At 40.1% G+C, this 16,818-nt stretch overlaps 3 protein-coding genes across 4 annotated transcripts in view; 1 reads left to right on the top strand and 2 right to left on the bottom strand.

Annotated features, from left to right (window-relative positions):
• fndc1 (fibronectin type III domain containing 1) overlaps positions 1–985 on the bottom strand; it is a 51,769-nt gene extending 50,784 nt beyond the window's left edge. The window contains exon 1 of the mRNA XM_066677837.1: positions 931–985. Within this exon, the coding sequence (XP_066533934.1) occupies positions 931–985 (55 nt within the window). The remainder of the gene's footprint in view (positions 1–930) is intronic.
• Positions 986–4,750: 3,765 nt separating this feature from the next.
• Positions 4,751–7,376, bottom strand: cimip2c (ciliary microtubule inner protein 2C). Its single transcript, XM_066676020.1, has 3 exons — positions 7,098–7,376; positions 6,072–6,342; positions 4,751–5,358 (listed from the first exon to the last, which is right to left on the bottom strand). Exons 1-3 carry the CDS (start codon positions 7,175–7,177, stop codon positions 5,245–5,247), a joined length of 465 nt encoding a protein of 154 aa, XP_066532117.1. The 5' UTR covers positions 7,178–7,376; the 3' UTR covers positions 4,751–5,244.
• A 3,864-nt stretch (positions 7,377–11,240) lies between these two features.
• The window catches only part of otofa (otoferlin a), an 84,856-nt gene continuing 79,278 nt past the window's right edge, over positions 11,241–16,818 (top strand). For both annotated transcript variants that reach the window (XM_066676820.1, XM_066676821.1), the window contains exon 1: positions 11,241–11,580. In XM_066676820.1, the coding sequence (XP_066532917.1) occupies positions 11,496–11,580 (85 nt within the window). In that variant the 5' untranslated portion in view covers positions 11,241–11,495. The remainder of the gene's footprint in view (positions 11,581–16,818) is intronic.

The following is a 16,818-nucleotide window of genomic DNA, read 5'->3' on the forward strand; positions in this document are numbered from 1 at the left end:
TGTTTCCTTCAGACAGGGACAATAAGCATCAACACAAATGCTGTCTCTCTGATCATTCTTGTCCGGTTTGGCTTTTTGTATAAAGAAATATGGAAAATAGATTTTAGGTTAAGAATTATTGGTGTTATTAACAGAACATTTCTATGAGTTACATTCCCTCATCCATTTGAAACAGTATTTTATGAAAGCTCTTCTAAGCACATAAACCAAATACAGCATAAACCTCAGGACCAAACTTCACAGCTCATAAGTCACTGAAAACTGCAACAATCAGTGCTGCTTCCAAAACACAGCCCAGCAAAACAGACAAGTGCCAAAGTTCTGGAACCCCTGGTCAAATTACATAGTTGATTTTCTAAGTAAACAGCAAGTACACATCCTTCAGAGAGAACAAACTCGTGCACATTTTAAGGCACAATTACTGCGTATTTGCTGAGTGAAAAATAAAATATAAATGGTGTCTTTTGCATTATAAATGATTCAATTCCCCTCCACCCCACAACATATTCAGTTAAATAAAACAATTTGTGCACTGAAATGTAAAGAAATAAGAACATTGCAGAGGGCGCTATAATTATTTACACTTACAAATTAAACAAATAAAGGCCCTAGAGATTCAACAAACCCAGAGGGAAATTCTAAAGTTTGCACACACACACACACGATTAACTTTGTGGCAGTGCTTCTCTCTGCCCATGTGTAAAGCTTCACAGCTCACAAGTCACTTAAAATAGGATGCTCATCACAGACACAGTTTCTGTAATAAATGCCAATGCACAATTTCTAAATCCTTACAATTACTTAATAACACGCCAGTGGGCTCACGGTGTCCTATTTCTTTGTAAAATCACCCTTCAGACCCTTCAGACAGTGCTGTTAGCGTTTTGAGGTTTGCCTGCATGCCTGTTTTCTGAAGTGTGTAGCTCTTACCTGTGATTGGCAGGCTGAGGGCGCAGAGCGCGAGCAGGAGCGCGAGGAGACTCATGACTAATGAAGCAGTAGCGGCGCGCGGCCGCTACACACGCGGAGGAGGCAAGGGGCGGGGGGGGCGTGCGCTCGGCTATGCCGACGCTATGGCTCCCTCTGACGGGATTTATGCGCGACTAGCACCTCAGAATATCGTATACGGAGAGAACAACCGCAAGCGCGTGCCATCACAACAATGGCTGATCTCAAATAGCACTTACACTAGTGCACATGCATGTAGGGCATGAAATAATGTATTCAAAATGTGGGGGGCGGTGCCCTGGGCACAAAAGGAAAAAATAAAAAATAAATAAATAAATAAATAAATAAATATATATATATATATATATATATATATATATATATATATATATATATATATATATATATGTGTGTGTGTGTGTGTGTGTGTGTGTGTGTGTGTAGGCAGCCAGCCTTAGCACAGAAAATATATAGAAAGAGAAAGAGTAAATGTGTTAAAAAGGGACATTTTTAATCACAATTCATTAAAATAAAATAAAAATGCTGCATTAAATGTTAGGGGGTTAAATAAACCCAAAACCCTAGAGCTTCCTTTTCAGTCAGAACCATTTAGTCATTAAAGTGGCGTGTTGAAATGTTTGATTAAACCTGAAAGAAGAAGGATTACTGAGTTGGAGATGCTGAGTTGGCTTAGGTGGGGTTTTTATATAGCAGTGTTATAGACCCACTCAGTCATTGGTAAGCAGCTCTGTCCTAATGGTTTTACGGAGTCTCAAATGTAAATGTAAACTATACTAATGAAGTTTTTATGATAATAATAGATCATTTACTCAGTCTACATCTTTAGAAGACCTCAAACTTCACAAGGTCCTCTGTAGAACCCTCTTCCTGTTATCCAGTCAGGATTTGATAGATAAACCTCAGTTGGCTGATCAGATGTGGCCAAATTGTGATGCCATGATTTGTATTCAGGACTTTGTGTGCTCACAGTGAGACAATAGCTCTCCTTCCTGCCGTTGGCTGTCATATGTTAAGAGTCTTGATGGAAAGCATGTTGCGTTCCAACCAGTATCAGCTGAGGGACTTGATGTTTTTTGGTAAGAATTCCTAAATGTTTATACGGCCAAGGTAATGAGTTTACTTCTTGGCCAGTACTGCTCACTATCATGCGTGCAACGGCTTAGTTTCACACAGCAACAATTGTCCAAATATTCTCTGCTAACCAACACTAGGCATTTAAGCATGGTGACCTTAGGCTTGTGTGTTGCAGCTTCAGAACATCCTATTCTGAGGAAATGCTCTACTGTGATTAAACAAGCCATGTGTGCACAACCAAACCCGTTTCAGCAGTGCACTATATGTGAATTCACTTATTAGACCGGCGTTCAAAAACCTTGGGATTTGAAGTGTAGTGTAGGCCATAATCATCTCATCACCGTTCTTGGATTGCTTTGATTCTTTCCAGACAATGACATTTTGTCCCTGGCAAATGTACTTGTTCTTGAACAACACACACCTCCTGACTCATACCTAATGGTAACCACTCACCGTACACTCACATCTCATGGCTTTGCTCCTTTGCTCTGTTTCACAACTTTGTGTACATTGCCCTCTGCTGGACGTGCTGATCAATTGCGCTCAAAGAACACATCCCTCATGAGACAATCATCCAACAAAAGACCTGGTGCCCGAGGGCAGGGTCTGTTAGCACGGTCTCTGACCTCATCCTGTTAATGAGAGGACGCTCAAAAAGATCATTCATATTTTAACAGTAATAGCAGACTGGAATTAGCTTAGTTAAAATAATGCTTTGTCATTCTTTCAACAGGAACATACACTGAATAAAGTGATGCTGATTTGACCCGGCTGATCTAGCAGTATATAACCAACCAACCATAACATTATGACCACCTCATTGTTTCTACACTCACTGTCTATTCTCTCAGCTCCACTGTCCACAGGAGCACTTTGTAGCTCTACAATTAAAGATTGAAGTGTGTTGCTCTGCATACTTTGCTAGCCTCCTACCAGCTTGTCCTTCAGTGGTCAGGACCACCACATAGAAGGTATGATTTGGGTTGTGGATCACTCGCACCACTGCAGTGACATTGATGTGGTGGTGTGGTGTTAGTGTGCTGCATTGATATGAATGGATCAGACACAGCAGGGCCACTCGGGTTTTTAAATCTTGTTGTAATAGGGAATGCTTAAGATTCAAAGTGAAGGCTGTGAGCAAGTGTAAGGCAGTCCAGGTGCTGAATTAACAAAACTAAAAGAAAACCAAGCAAAAAAAAATCACAGGAAAACATCCATCAAATGTACATGTAAATGAGTTCTACCTAAGCCATAAGAAGGTGTATCAGCAAATAGCGGATCTAAATTCTAAACACTCTAAACAGAGATAAGATTTCCGGGATGTTTAGGTTTGTTTAATGGCGGCTGAAAATAGAACACATTCTACACAAACCTAAGCAGAGCTAAAAAAAATGTTCAACTGAGCTACAGTTAACTGCACAGAGCACTGCGTCAGCAGATAAACCTGCATTACCAATAACCATTCAGCAGCCATGCTCTATAACTGCTCCAGGGGACCTCCCAGTAATGTCTAATTAGATCAGTGTGCGTGCGTGTGTGTGTGTGTGTGTGTGTGTGTGAGAGAGAGAGAGAGAGAGAGAGAGAGAGAGAGAGTGAGAGATAGTGAAAGATAGTGAAAGAAACTCTAGAAGTCATTCCAATCCTCAGAGGCTCATGGCACAAGTGCAGTTTTGAACTTGCTCACCATCTACTGTCATAAAAATAAAGGCACGAAAAAGAGTTTGTGCCACCATCGCCACAAAAGAACCACTTTGGTTCCCTGTGGAGCATTTCACAGTGGGCTCATCTCATTCTCATTTACCTCTCACTTAAAATTTACATTTAGTATATGACAAATATATGTGGGAAAAACACTTTAATTCCACCAGTTTTTCAGAATTCCTTCATAATTCAATCATAAAGAGACATAAACAGCCATCCAGAGGGGTTTGGTGTGAAACTGCATTATAGAGCAACTTACTAATTCAGATTCCTTTATAGTGGTGGTTAAAGAGACCTGGGGCTACAATATTTAAAACACAATAACAGCCATTTTTAGTTTCTTTCTTGCAGTAAATCTGAATAAAAAAGAAAGAGCTGTCCGAGCACATGATATGCCCAAAAATGTAAAAATGTGTGGTCACCCTTTATAAATTGTGAACTTTAAGCAGGACTCATGGACAGACATTCAAGTGAGCTTGTATAATCCTGACAGAAAACCTTGAAACAAAATGGGACGCAAAGCTATATGTAAATTTACGGTGATCATCTTCAATGCCATGTGTGAGCTAGAGGAACAAAAAGAACTCCCAGTGGAACTCCCTACTCTGAAGTGATGGAGAACCATCCATTACCTTTGAGGTGAGTTGAAATGGTGTTTGGGATGCCTGCTGCATCCTGTCCCTTCCGTGTCATTAAAGCAGTGACAGTATCAATGTCTCTGGTGTTATTTATTTATTTCTTCACACGCTACTCTTAAATGTTTTATAGAGGTCCTACAGACAAGTGTCAAACAACCCCCAACAGGCCAACGATTCACTGTTGTACCACAACACTGCAGGCTATGTGCAGGTCAAAAGAAAAGCCTGCAGATACTGTATGCAACATACATACACATACAAAAGAAAATTCAGATACTGTTTGTATCATATTTAATGAGCATGTTAGAATACATATCCTTATATGACTTCTGTGACTAATCAGTAGTCAATAATAAATCCTTGCTGTTGGATCAAAACCACTTTTTTAGCAATTATCAATTTGACACATTATGTTAATTACACAATTGCCATAACTAACAAAGTGGTCCAAATATATTAGGAAAAATATCTTGTTACTGACTTACATTGAAGCAAAAGCATGTTTCCTCCTTCTTTTGTAAAGTTACCATTTTTGGAGCTTTGAGTTTTTTTCTGCCAGCAGCAACAACAAACATATTGTTTCAATAATATTCAAAAACAATTATTTAGCTGAAATGGAAGACTGTCAAGAGTCCAAATTAAATTCAATACTTACTGAAGTCTTATTACAGCGGTTATAAAAGCACCAACACTAATACATATACAGTCATAAATCTATATAGTCATAACATGAAGTTCACAGTCTTTTTTGTTTCTGTTGTAACCTAGGCATAGCCTTTGTGATCAATGAGGTTTTGATCTGTCTGTAAACTAGTCAGAGCCAGAGGCTATGTCCAATGTGATGACTCTGTGTGCTCCGTTCTTACATAGTTTCCCAGGAGAACTTCTCATTGACCTTCACAGGAACAATGAAGTACCCGACAGGTTGCAGAGTGCCAGTTTTGTCTCTGTAGTTATCCCTGTGTTTCTGTGCCAGCTGCAAGAGAAGAAGTAGTGAGAAAACATTGAGTACACAAACTTTCTTTTGTGCCCCAGGGCATCTCCTTCAGCTTTCTGCTCTGTTCTCAGAAATTATTTATTACTGTATTTTTCCTGACATACTCATGAAAATGAAGATGCCATGAAGCTTTCTTTGGGGCAACTCAGTGAAAGAAATGCTTTAAATTGCATTAAAGACCTCTGAGTAAAGAGGTTTTAAAAGGCCCATATAAGGGACAGTTTAGTACAAAAACATTGCTGTAGGTTCCAAACACTTCATCTTCTCCCAAGTCAATACAGTCCACATATGGAAACTAAGCATTTTCTACATGTTTTATTTCACAAGCCATGAACTTTGCATCCACCTTTTGCTTTTTGAATGAAACATTATATGATGGCAGACAATTAGAAAAATGATTTACAATTTCCTTTAAAATTCTCAGTAACAAAAGTAATTTTTGAAAATGCCATTTGAAATTGATACTTAAACATCATTAATGGACCCTTATAACACAAATATTTAGGTTATGGGCCCTTGAAATACCTCAAATGTAACTATTCATTTCCGAGAACCCTTTCTGCAACCTTTAAATTTAAGAGGTTCAGCAATCAACTGTGTTCACAGTTATGGTTTCCATATTTTATTTAGCACTCAGTGAAATACAGACACCTCATGAAGACCATAGAGTACAATATACTGACACTTCTCACCTCACTGAAGGTTTTAATCTCTCGTTGGCGTTCGTAATCTATGTTATAACGTGCCCAGTAGGGGCTTGAATGGTTTCTGTCTCTGTTCCGTGACGGCAGTGTAGTGTCCAGACATCCAGTACAGGAGCTGGTTGGGATCATGCCGTCTGAGCTGTATGGACTTGTACTGGGGTTTATGGCTGCACACCGGGAGTCCAGAAAATACCTGATGGTTGCATTTCCATACGTCACTCCATACTGGAACTTAGAGGTTGGCACATGCCCAGTGTACCTAAAGAGTTCAGGTGTTGAATTAATACTTGCATCTGCAAAACCTGATTCCGAATTCTCTATCAGGGCTGCTTTGATAAAGCTACTTTAGTTTGCACACATTTGTACTGTATAATCTCCACAGAAGAGCATTTTTAGAACAGCTTTAGAACAGCCATGCAAGAGCCTAAGGTCCTGTACACAATGTCAGCTATAGGGGTATAAAGCTCCCCAGACCTATGTCCTCTGCTGGATGAGCTAGGATGAATTGGAGTGGTGTTTGTGATCCAGAACTTATCATCCAACATCAATAAATGACCTCACTTATGCTTATGAGGCTCAATGCAATTAAATTTGAACAGAAATGTTTGAATATTTGAAGTAAAACCTTCATAGAACAGGAACTAGAGAGGAACTTTGGGCAATATTATGTCTACATTTGTCTCACAATTTGTATCACACTGTACACCTAACTCAACAGAACATACTGAAATAAATAAAGTATAAATTGCTGTATGCTGTGTATAATATTTTTATTTATATTTTTCTTTGTTTTCCCCTCTCCCCATCCCTATGTATATTTTTATTATCTTCCTCTATTGTAAAGAACTTTGAGCAAAGGTAGTTGATTTTAAGTGTGCTTTATAAATAAATATTACTTAACTACTTATTCACACACAAACACCAACACAAACGCACGCACACACAAAACACATTATTTAACAAGGGGTGTCTAACCTTGTGCAGTATAATGATTGAACAGACTTATCTCTTTACCCGGGCATGAGAGACGCTGGGATGTATGTAGCGTTGTTGTGTGTGATGACAGATCCACGGCTGCGGGTCGTGGCGGACATGCTGGACACTGAACTGACCACAGCGCGTGAGTCTCCGAGCGACTCCACGGGAGCAACAACACAGAGTTGCCTGGCAACCGCAGAAACCTCCGCGTGACTCGGCTGGACTGTCACTCATGTACTGTTTACATTACTGTATTCACGTAGTTTACCGTGAAGTAGCAGTTCTTTTTGAAAGCGGACAGCTCCGGACTGTCGTACTCACACTCAACCATAAATGGGAGCGTTCCGTTTAGAGGTCACTGTCCCCTATTGCCTTGCCTACTACAAAAGCTATACCCTTCGGAATCCTCAGAGTATGTAATAAAATATGCGATGGCTATTGACAATTACGAGATACTACATCATAATTATGAAATACTGAGTTATAAATTATTTTATATGTATTATTTCATAATTTCCATAATTTCTTACTTAGTACTAAGTTATTTAATGTTAATTTATCCTGAACTATTTGCAGGAAAGGGGTCAAAATGCCATAGACTTATAAGTGCACTTCACACATTTTCAAAGCTATATTAGCCACCGTTCTGTGGTCACTGGATATCTAGTCACAGCCACAGACGCTGCTGCACTCCTTTTACTGCAGTATTAGCCGGTTGTTGGCCACGTTAAGTGGCGAAAGGTACCAGACAACTCTCTAGAGCCTGACAATGCCAGATCTGACATAGACATGAAGTGCATCCATTTATAAGGTACAAGCACATTATTAGCAATAATATCAAAGTAATTTAATTAACGTTTTACAGAGGTTTCTCAATGTCAGTTTATGCAAAACTTGTAGTATCTGTAACTGCAGGTACTGGGTGTAAATATTTTGTTTCCTAATGTCTTCATAAATCATATATTTTGGTCTTGAGAGATTTACTTTGGCAGAGGGTGGGGAGAGAGACAATTTCTGATTTCTGAACTCCACAGTTTGTGGGTGGCATGGTGGTGCAGGAGGTACCGGCCAGTGAGCTGGAGGTTGTGGGTTCAAGTCCCGCTCTGGGTGACAGTCTGTGAGGAGTTTGGTGTGTGTGTTTTGAGTCGCCAACACAAATTGGTAGGTCGACTGGCGACTCAAAAGTGTCCATAGGTGTGTGTGTCTCCCTGTGAAGTACTCCTGGTAGCCCCCTCCTGGATGTAATCCTGCCTTGCACCCAGTGACTCCGGGTAGGCTCTGGCCCCTCCATGACCCTGAAATGGATAAGCAGTTACAGACAATGAATGAATGTGTTTGTTTGTTTGTTTGTTTTAAAATGTCACAAGCTACAAAGGTATAATGACCACATAGTCACCAGATTATTAGATTATCCACAAAAAACAGGTGTTAACACTCCCAGAATGTATTTAAAAAAAGATTTTCTCAAAGAATTCTGATCCACTGTTTGTCCAGAAAAAAACTGTAAATGCATCCCTCCAAACCACGGTAAACAACCAAAACCCCACCCAGTACATCACAATGCGCTCGAAGCATGACCATGAGAAATCACGAAGCAAGTGCTTGGTTGGCTCTGACAAAACGCATATTCATCATAGCAGTAGATTTCACAGTGACTAACCAGATATGCTTCTGACTATCCATCCATTATCTGTACCCGCTTATCCAATTTAGGGTCGCAGGGGGTCCAGAGCCTACATGGAATCATTGGGCGCAAGGCGGGAATACACCCTGGAGGGGGGATCCCAGTCCTTCACAGGGCAACACAGACACACACACATTCACACCTACGGACACTTTCGAGTCGCCAATCCACCTGCAACGTGTGTTTTTGGACTGTGGGAGGAAACCGGAGCACCCGGAGGAAACCCACGCAGACACGGGGAGAACACACCAACTCCTCACAGACAGTCACCCGGAGCGGGAATCGAACCCACAACCTCCAGGCCCCTGGAGCTGTGTGACTGCGACACTACCTGCTGCGCCACCGTGCCGCCCTGCTTCTGACTAGCAACTGTAAATACATTTGGTAAAATTCTTATCAGAATGTAATAAATATGAGAAACAACCAGGTGTAAAAGGGGTCAGTATTTCTTTAGTGCAGATCAGATGGCTGTCTGACCTCTAGCCCACTCAATCCCACATGGAGCCCTAAGCTCTGCCACCCTCCTTAATGCCTACATAATGGTGATGTAAGCAACATGCAGACATATAGGGCAAAAGCCTTCATGGCTACTTGGTTCAAATGTGTGTATTTGGGACAGACTGGTGACATTTGCAGACAGGTGTCTGGTTGTACTTGTGAGTTTAAATGTGCTAATTTGATAAAGTACAGTATATCAATTCAGATTTCACGCATAATATACATGTGACTGACAAATTCAATAAACAAATGCATTCATATTCACATTAACATCTTCCTCTCCACTATGTTGGTAAGAGAGTGATAGACAAAACTGTACCTTCTGCTTCATCCTTGGCTGTAACTCAAGGAAGTTTGGGTAATAGAGCTCTGGTGAGTTCTCATCTATGCAGATCTCATCAAAGACCACATTAAGGGCGCTCATGGGTAACACCTTGATCAGCAAAATGAGAATCCGGACACTCTTCAGCACTGCAGCTGTGCGATTGTGGACTGCTGGACCACTGATTGTGTCTGGGCTTCTCTAGTGAATTTTGGGTCATTAAATAAAAGATTTTGTGTCAGAACATCACACTACATATGTACTAAAGTTTCACAGCAAAGCATCTTGGGAATGAAAAGGGAAAATGGGATTTTATGAAAAATGAAGTCATGGAGTTATATATTGATTCTGTCTTAAGTATTTAACATTTGTGACATTTGTCAATGACCTCCTGCACTCAAATCTGTGTTTTTAAATCAGTGAATCTAGAATTTTCTAATATGGCTATGGACCCACATTTCCCAAGTCATGACACACAAGAAATCAAACTAAGCAAATATGAATATGCCTACAGCCCATTTGTGTACACACAATGTTATAGTATACCAATCGTAAAGTATGAATTTGGCAGGCTAGTGGCTAATGCTAACAAATAAATAAACAATGAAAATCATAAATGTTTTATTCATTCATTTTCTGTAACCCTTATCCAGTTCAGGGTCGCGGTGGGTCCGGAGCCTACCTGGAATCACTGGGCGCAAGGTAAGAACACACCCTGGAGGGGGCGCCAGTCCTTTACTGGGTGACACACACACACACACACACCCCCCTATGGACACTTTTGAGTCGAGTCGCCAATCCGGTTTCCTCCCACAGTCCAAAAACACACGTTGCAGGTGGATTGGCGACTCAAAAGTGTCCGTAGGTATGAGTGTGTGACTGAATGTGTGTGTGTGTGTGTGTGTCTGTGTGTGTCTGTTTCGCCCTGTGAAGGACTGGCGCCCCCTCCAGGGTGTATTCCCGCCTTGCGCCCAATGATTCCAGGTAGGCTCTGGACCCACCGCGACCCTGAATTGGATAAGCGCTTACAGATAATGAATGAATGAATGAAACATGTATTGTTTTTCTTCTTATTATTATGATTAGTAGAAGTATTACATAATATTGTATTATTATTGTATTAAACAATAGAGCCCTAACTAAAATATAAAGGTCAGAATAAAAGTTACTTCCTTTCTATTTCCTGCATGTCTCTGAAACAACAGTGTTCATTACCACCAGACACAACAATTCTAAGTATGCATTGTGGATTTTATTTTATTTTTTATAGTATACTCACAGACACTTTATTACATACTACATACTCAACAACTAGTTAGTATTCACAAGAATCTGGAGAAATATTGGCGTACCAACTCATTTTATAAGTAATTCACGTAAGAGTGATGTCATGATATCATTCCATTCAGTGTTTGACATCGAATGTTATAATTGTTATAGTTCTGAAATATATAGGTTTATTTTATTTGCGGATATTACTGAAAGTCTGAGTTGGTGCTGAATGTACTGTGAAGCATGCGTATCGCTTGGTGGTACTGTAACATCCATTCTGTAACGTCAGCAGTGAAGCCGCTTTTAGGCTGAAGTTATAAAGAGAGCCACCTGGTGTTAGCCCGCGGTATGACCTCCTCCAGCGCAGGGAGTAGCGCGCCTCGCACTGAAGGAGTGGAGGGCTTTTGAGCAGAGGTGCCGTCCTCAGCGTAAAACCGGGCAAATGAAAGCACTTTAATTATTCATGGCTCTTGTTTAAGGCAGAGAGCAGAGCGGCTGTTATCAATGGGAAACATTTTGCTTCACGTTGCAGGAGAAACTAGGAGAAATGAGCCGTTTTCAGGGCACTCACTCGCTCAATGCGGTGTAGTTTGAAGACGCGGGCAGTGCGAGGACTTTTGCGTGTTTTATTTATTTATTTTGTTACTGTAGATTTTGAATGACCATGGCTTTATTGGTGTATCTGAAAACTGTCTCTGAGCTCCGTGGGAAAGGGGATCGGATCGCCAAAGTGTCGTTTCGAGGTACTCTAACACTCCCTTTCTCTTTATCAGTGCAGTGTGTTGTGTGTTGAAGTTCTGTGTGTCTCCTGTTGTTGTTATTAACAGCAGGCTGGTGCGTTTGCCTGTGCTTCTTCTGTGAAACGAATGAGCCGCTGCTCTGCTGAAACTGGGGAACCCCCTTCTCTCGGAACACTTTATGTAAGAATAATGAGCTCTCCTCAGTCTCCCTGGGGACGGTGGGGACTCCGTGTTATTCACAGATATGTAAATTACTGCTAGCATGTTCTTCCCTTATCTGAATACGTAGGTTTAGTCGAGCTAATCTCTTCCTTTACTCAGTTTAGAAATCTGATGATGACGTCTGTGTCTGTAAACACTTCATCGTCAATCTCTATTGATATGCTTTGATTTTCCCAAAGGAAAAAATGTTTGTACATTTTACAGTGAAAAACTGTAAAATCATGACAGTAAATAACTGTAAAGTCTAAAAAGGTTGAAAACTTTCTCAGTAACAGTGAAATATCGTAAATAGTTTTATAAGCCAAATTACACATTTTTACATCTATTTACTGTAAAAAATACATTATTTCACAAACCATTATTGGCGGTACAAGTGTCCAACGACTGGGAGGAGCTGAGACTCATTAGGGAGCTTCTAGCTTCCAGTGTTTTTATGGTGTATAACTGTTTTTTAACAGAGCATAGTGTAAAATTTACAATTGACAAAAACTGTACTGTATATTTTACAGTGAAATTTTGGTAACCACAGCTGCTGGTTTATTACCGTAAATTTTGTTGTTGTTTTTTTGTTGTTGTTTTTTTTGTTGTTTTTTTACGGTGCCTTTTAAATCCTCCAGTCATGAACTAAATCTAAACAGGGGTGAATTCAGATGGGTTTTATGTGAAGACTGCAGACGTCTTTCTTTATCCAAGCAGCACATTCAAAATAATGAACTCTCAGAACCAGCACCAAATCTCAGACCATGAGAAACCCAGCAGAAGAGAGGCATCATGTCTGTGCTGGGAAATTTAGGAGATCTGTGATTTTGGAGGTCACACAGAGAATGCAGCTAGAAAAGACTGCAAATTCTTTATCTTATTATCACTTTTCATTCATTCCCCCACACTCTCTTTCTTCTCTCTTGATTGTCTTCTGTCACTCTTACTTTCTTCTAATCTTCTTCAATCGTTCCATTAATTTTCTCTCTCCTCTCATTCTACAGCTCTTCCTCTCTTTCCCTTTTCTTCATTTTCTCTCCTTCTCGTTCGTCCATACTTCTCCTTCTTTCTTTTTGTCTCTGATACTTCCTACTCTTTTTCTCTTTCATTTTTCCTTCATGTTCTAACTCTCTTGCTTCCCCAAACTCGTCATTTCTTTTTTGCTTTCTCTTGCTTCTTCATTCTTCTATCTTTTTTTCACATTTATCTCTCTTTCACTTCTCTCTCTCCTCATTATGTCATGTCATGTCTAATTCAGGACCTTGGACAGCACAGACAGTGTTGTAAACACATGCAATATTCATAATTAAAATAGACAGTAATGTTTGAGTCTAAAAACAGTGCCCTAAAAATTGCAGAAGCTCATAGCATGATTTAGCAGTCCATGTTTGTGCGTCATAAAAAAAAATCACTATCAGCTCTTTTATTGTTACGTAAGGGAGAAGTGTTACACGACAGACATGTATACATGTTGGAAGTGGGCCAGAATGTCATTGTTCCTCGATTTAAGGTGGAGTAGGAAATTTAATTAAAAAGCCTGAGCATATTACAGTGCAGATAATCTGTGAGTTTTTAATACTTTAGGTTTCAGTACAGTGCAGCTAACACAATTCTAAATTTGGCTTCTTAAAAAAATGCTGCATAATTTTAGGGAAAACTAAATATTTGAATTAGATTTGAATTAAATATTAGAGTTTATGTGTCTCTGAGTAGCTGCAGGTGTGAGTAGTTGCTAAGGGAAAAAGCAAAGGAGAACCCAAAGCAGGATTGAACCGTTTCCAGGTAGGACGGTTTAGTTCAGGGCAAATTAACATTTAAACCTTAGCCAGACATTATGATAATGACACTGTGGAGTTTTAATATTCTCACTATGAGTAAAAAAGAGGACAATACGGGAGGAGGTTGTACAGTTGAATAACTCTTCTCCAATCATCTGAAACTTTCAGATGAATATCGATTGTCTTTGTTTGTATCTACTGATTGGAGTTTGGAAGCCAAACCTTGTTGTTCTCCTTCCCTGTCTTTCACTCTCTGCCAGCCCCACCCCCAACAGTCTACCACCCTGTCTGCAGAGGAAGTTTTCACAGGAAACACCCGCAAATTGAGCCATGTCCTGTCCCTTTGAAAACTGCACAGTAAATATGTGATGTGTGCTCAGGATGTTGATAGCAGTAAATGCTGCAAATGCAAATATATTTACTTTATATATTTTTTATGTGGACTACGGACAAACGGGTATAGTTTTGATAATCTCATTGCAATGGCACCAGTTTAGGGGTGAGATATATAGGCAGCCAATTGGGATGGCTAGAGGACTGGGAGCATCTTTAAAATGGCAGGCCTTGTATGGTGTTCCTAGTATGCAGTCGTTAGAACTAACACAGAAGAGTGGTCAGAGTGGAGATGCTGATGTCTACCTGTTCACCATGGAAAACATCTACTTTGGGTACGTGAGCACCACAGCTGGACCATGGAGCAATGTATGAAGGTGTTTTGATGAATCACATTTTCTTTTACATTATGTGGATGGCCAGGTGCATGTGCATTGCTTGCCTGGGGGAGAGATGGCACCAGGGTACTGTGGGAAGAAGGCATGCTAGTGGAGGCAGTGATGCTCTGGGAACTGTTCTGTTGGGAGACTTGGCTCTTGGCATTTAGGTGGGTTTTGCTAGGTCATTTAACACTGACCTAAGTGTTCATGATGTTGACTTGGCCTCAATCCAACCCATGCAGACCCCAAACTAGAAAACGAATTGAAGTACCTGCTGCTAACAGGATATTTTCAGAGGTCTCATTGAGTCCATGCTACGACGGTTCAAGGGAACCTAAACGATATTAGACATGTTAATTGTAATGTTATGGCTGATGGATGATACTAAATCTATTGGGATTCTTGCCCAAGGGATATTATTAGTGTGGTGTTGGGACATATTGGGAATTGAACCCTGGTTTACTACTTGCAGGGCCGTCCACACTAAAAGATTTTATGCATCAAATACAAGTTGGAAACATTGCTCATGTCAAATCATAAAGCAATTACATGGCAATACAAACATGATTGAGATATTGTCATACGGTCCTCATCATAATGTGTTTTGATAGAAAAGTAAAGCAAGAACCATGAAACTGTCCTTTTTTGTTCAAACAGGCTAATATTTGCACGTCTAACATGGTCGGATTTTGCCTACAGTCCTAAACTACCTGGGTTGAAGTACCACGTCTTATTTTCCAACCAGTTAAGACATTTGAACACTGAAGATTCAAAGATATTCCAATAAGAGGAGTATAATATCGGTATATCTCTGAGGTGTTGATGGTGTTTAAGTGGGTCACCTTTTTTATCTTGAGTACTTTATGCTGAGCATTATGCAACTACCCCAATTTCCAGGCCCCTTGTTAGAGGTAGCACAGCAGCGGTAGCCAAACTCTGGTTTTAAGGATCCAAGATACACGTTCAGTCAGCTCTTCACTCGCCTTGGGACATCACTCGATGTGTTCCGCTTCACCATGTCATCATCTAGTTCACTTGTGCTCAAATGTTTGTCTCACTTAGTGTTTCTCCATTCACTGTAACCGCTCTCACTGTACTTTTCTGCCCTTTGAAGTTGAGGAACATTGAACTGTCACCAAAAATTTCCTGAGCTTTCTTTCTCACATCCCCAGTGTAAAAACGCTTTGATGTTTACCGGCATCGCATTCTGAACACGTTGCGTCGGCCCGCTAAAGTCCTCTAAACTGAGAGCAATGAGTCGGAGCTGTGTCTCTGGAGCCTCTTTCATCATCAGAGGGCTCTTTTGTTTACAGACTTTGAAAGGATTACATAAGTTTGGGTCTCATTCAGCTGTCAGAGCACTGGTTGACTGCTATAACTCTCTTATTGGTGCTTAAGTGTAATTATTATCATAGTATTCCATAGGTTGGTGGAATCATTTATTTAGCTTCTTCCAAACTCTGAGAGCTTTTTTTCTTTTAGCAATATACAGAACAAAACGAGCTAGAATTAAATTACAATTCTGAATGCACTTTGACCAACAACCAACAATTGATTTCAGAAAGCACACAGATGACATCTCATATTTCTTTTTCACTTATGAATATTTTCAGAAGGCGGCAGCTGTCAGATCTTTTATCCCTGGCGTTTCCTCCTAACCACACGGCTTTGTATTCCACGCACAGAGCATTTATAATGTAAATACCCTCTCTCTACTGCAACCGAAGCAGATAATCGCAGCAACAAATTTAGACTTGTTAATTCGCATTCAGTACTGTATTCCGTAATTTGTATTTATTTCTCTCATGCAGTGGCTCTCCATTCACCCGGCCATATTTGTGCTACTACGCCATTAATTTCCTGTGCAAACTGATTACAGCAGTGTGTGTTTGTGTGTGTGAGTAGCCATGCGTCTGTATTTGTGTTGACAGCTTATGTTTGCTCAGCTCTTGCACACACACTGTGTTTACAGTTCCCCGACAATTACCCAAACTGTAGCCTGAATGCATGGCCATCATACTTTAATTTATATATTAAAGCAGGATTTTACAATCTGTTGTTTGTTATTTTTATAATTATATAATAAAACATAGCTCATATTGCCAAGGTTAGCATGTAAGCTGTGAGCAGTTCAGCTTTATGTCTACCCCTGTGTAATGATTATTAAACAGTCTGTGTCCACACTTTCTGTTTATTGTGTTGGAGACAGATTAATAAGCAGTCTATCCCTGTCTGTTTGACTTGCTGGAAGAGCTGAACATGGACCTTTCTGCCTTGACGTGTAAATGGTCACTACTGACTTATTACACAACAGCAGAAGATTACATTATTAATACAGAGAGGAGAGCAGTAGAAAGCCTGTATGTCTCTATTACTTTATGACTATGTCTTTTTTAGCTACTTATACATTTATGATGGTGATTTGCAGATTGCTGTCATGTCCAGTCTGCGTCCCGTGTATGTTTTAAGTCTGTGTATTTATTGCTGTGTATTCGTTGTATGGGGGAATTATTGTATTGTACCCTATTCATTTTTCATTGCTTTAGTCT

Source organism: Hoplias malabaricus, chromosome 7 (genome assembly GCF_029633855.1).
Source record: "Hoplias malabaricus isolate fHopMal1 chromosome 7, fHopMal1.hap1, whole genome shotgun sequence".
Lineage (NCBI taxonomy): Eukaryota > Metazoa > Chordata > Actinopteri > Characiformes > Erythrinidae > Hoplias > Hoplias malabaricus.

What these genes read in the sequence shown, in the direction of transcription:
- cimip2c (XM_066676020.1), bottom strand. Translation starts at nt 7,177, where the DNA reads ATGTCCGCCACGACCCGCAGCCGTGGATCTGTCATCACACACAACAAC. An exon ending in CCAGCGTCTCTCATGCCCGG is followed by an intron (nt 6,343 to 7,097) that starts GTAAAGAGATAA and finishes TGAACTCTTTAG; the next exon opens with GTACACTGGGCATGTGCCAA. An exon ending in AGATTAAAACCTTCAGTGAG is followed by an intron (nt 5,359 to 6,071) that starts GTGAGAAGTGTC and finishes CTTCTCTTGCAG; the next exon opens with CTGGCACAGAAACACAGGGA.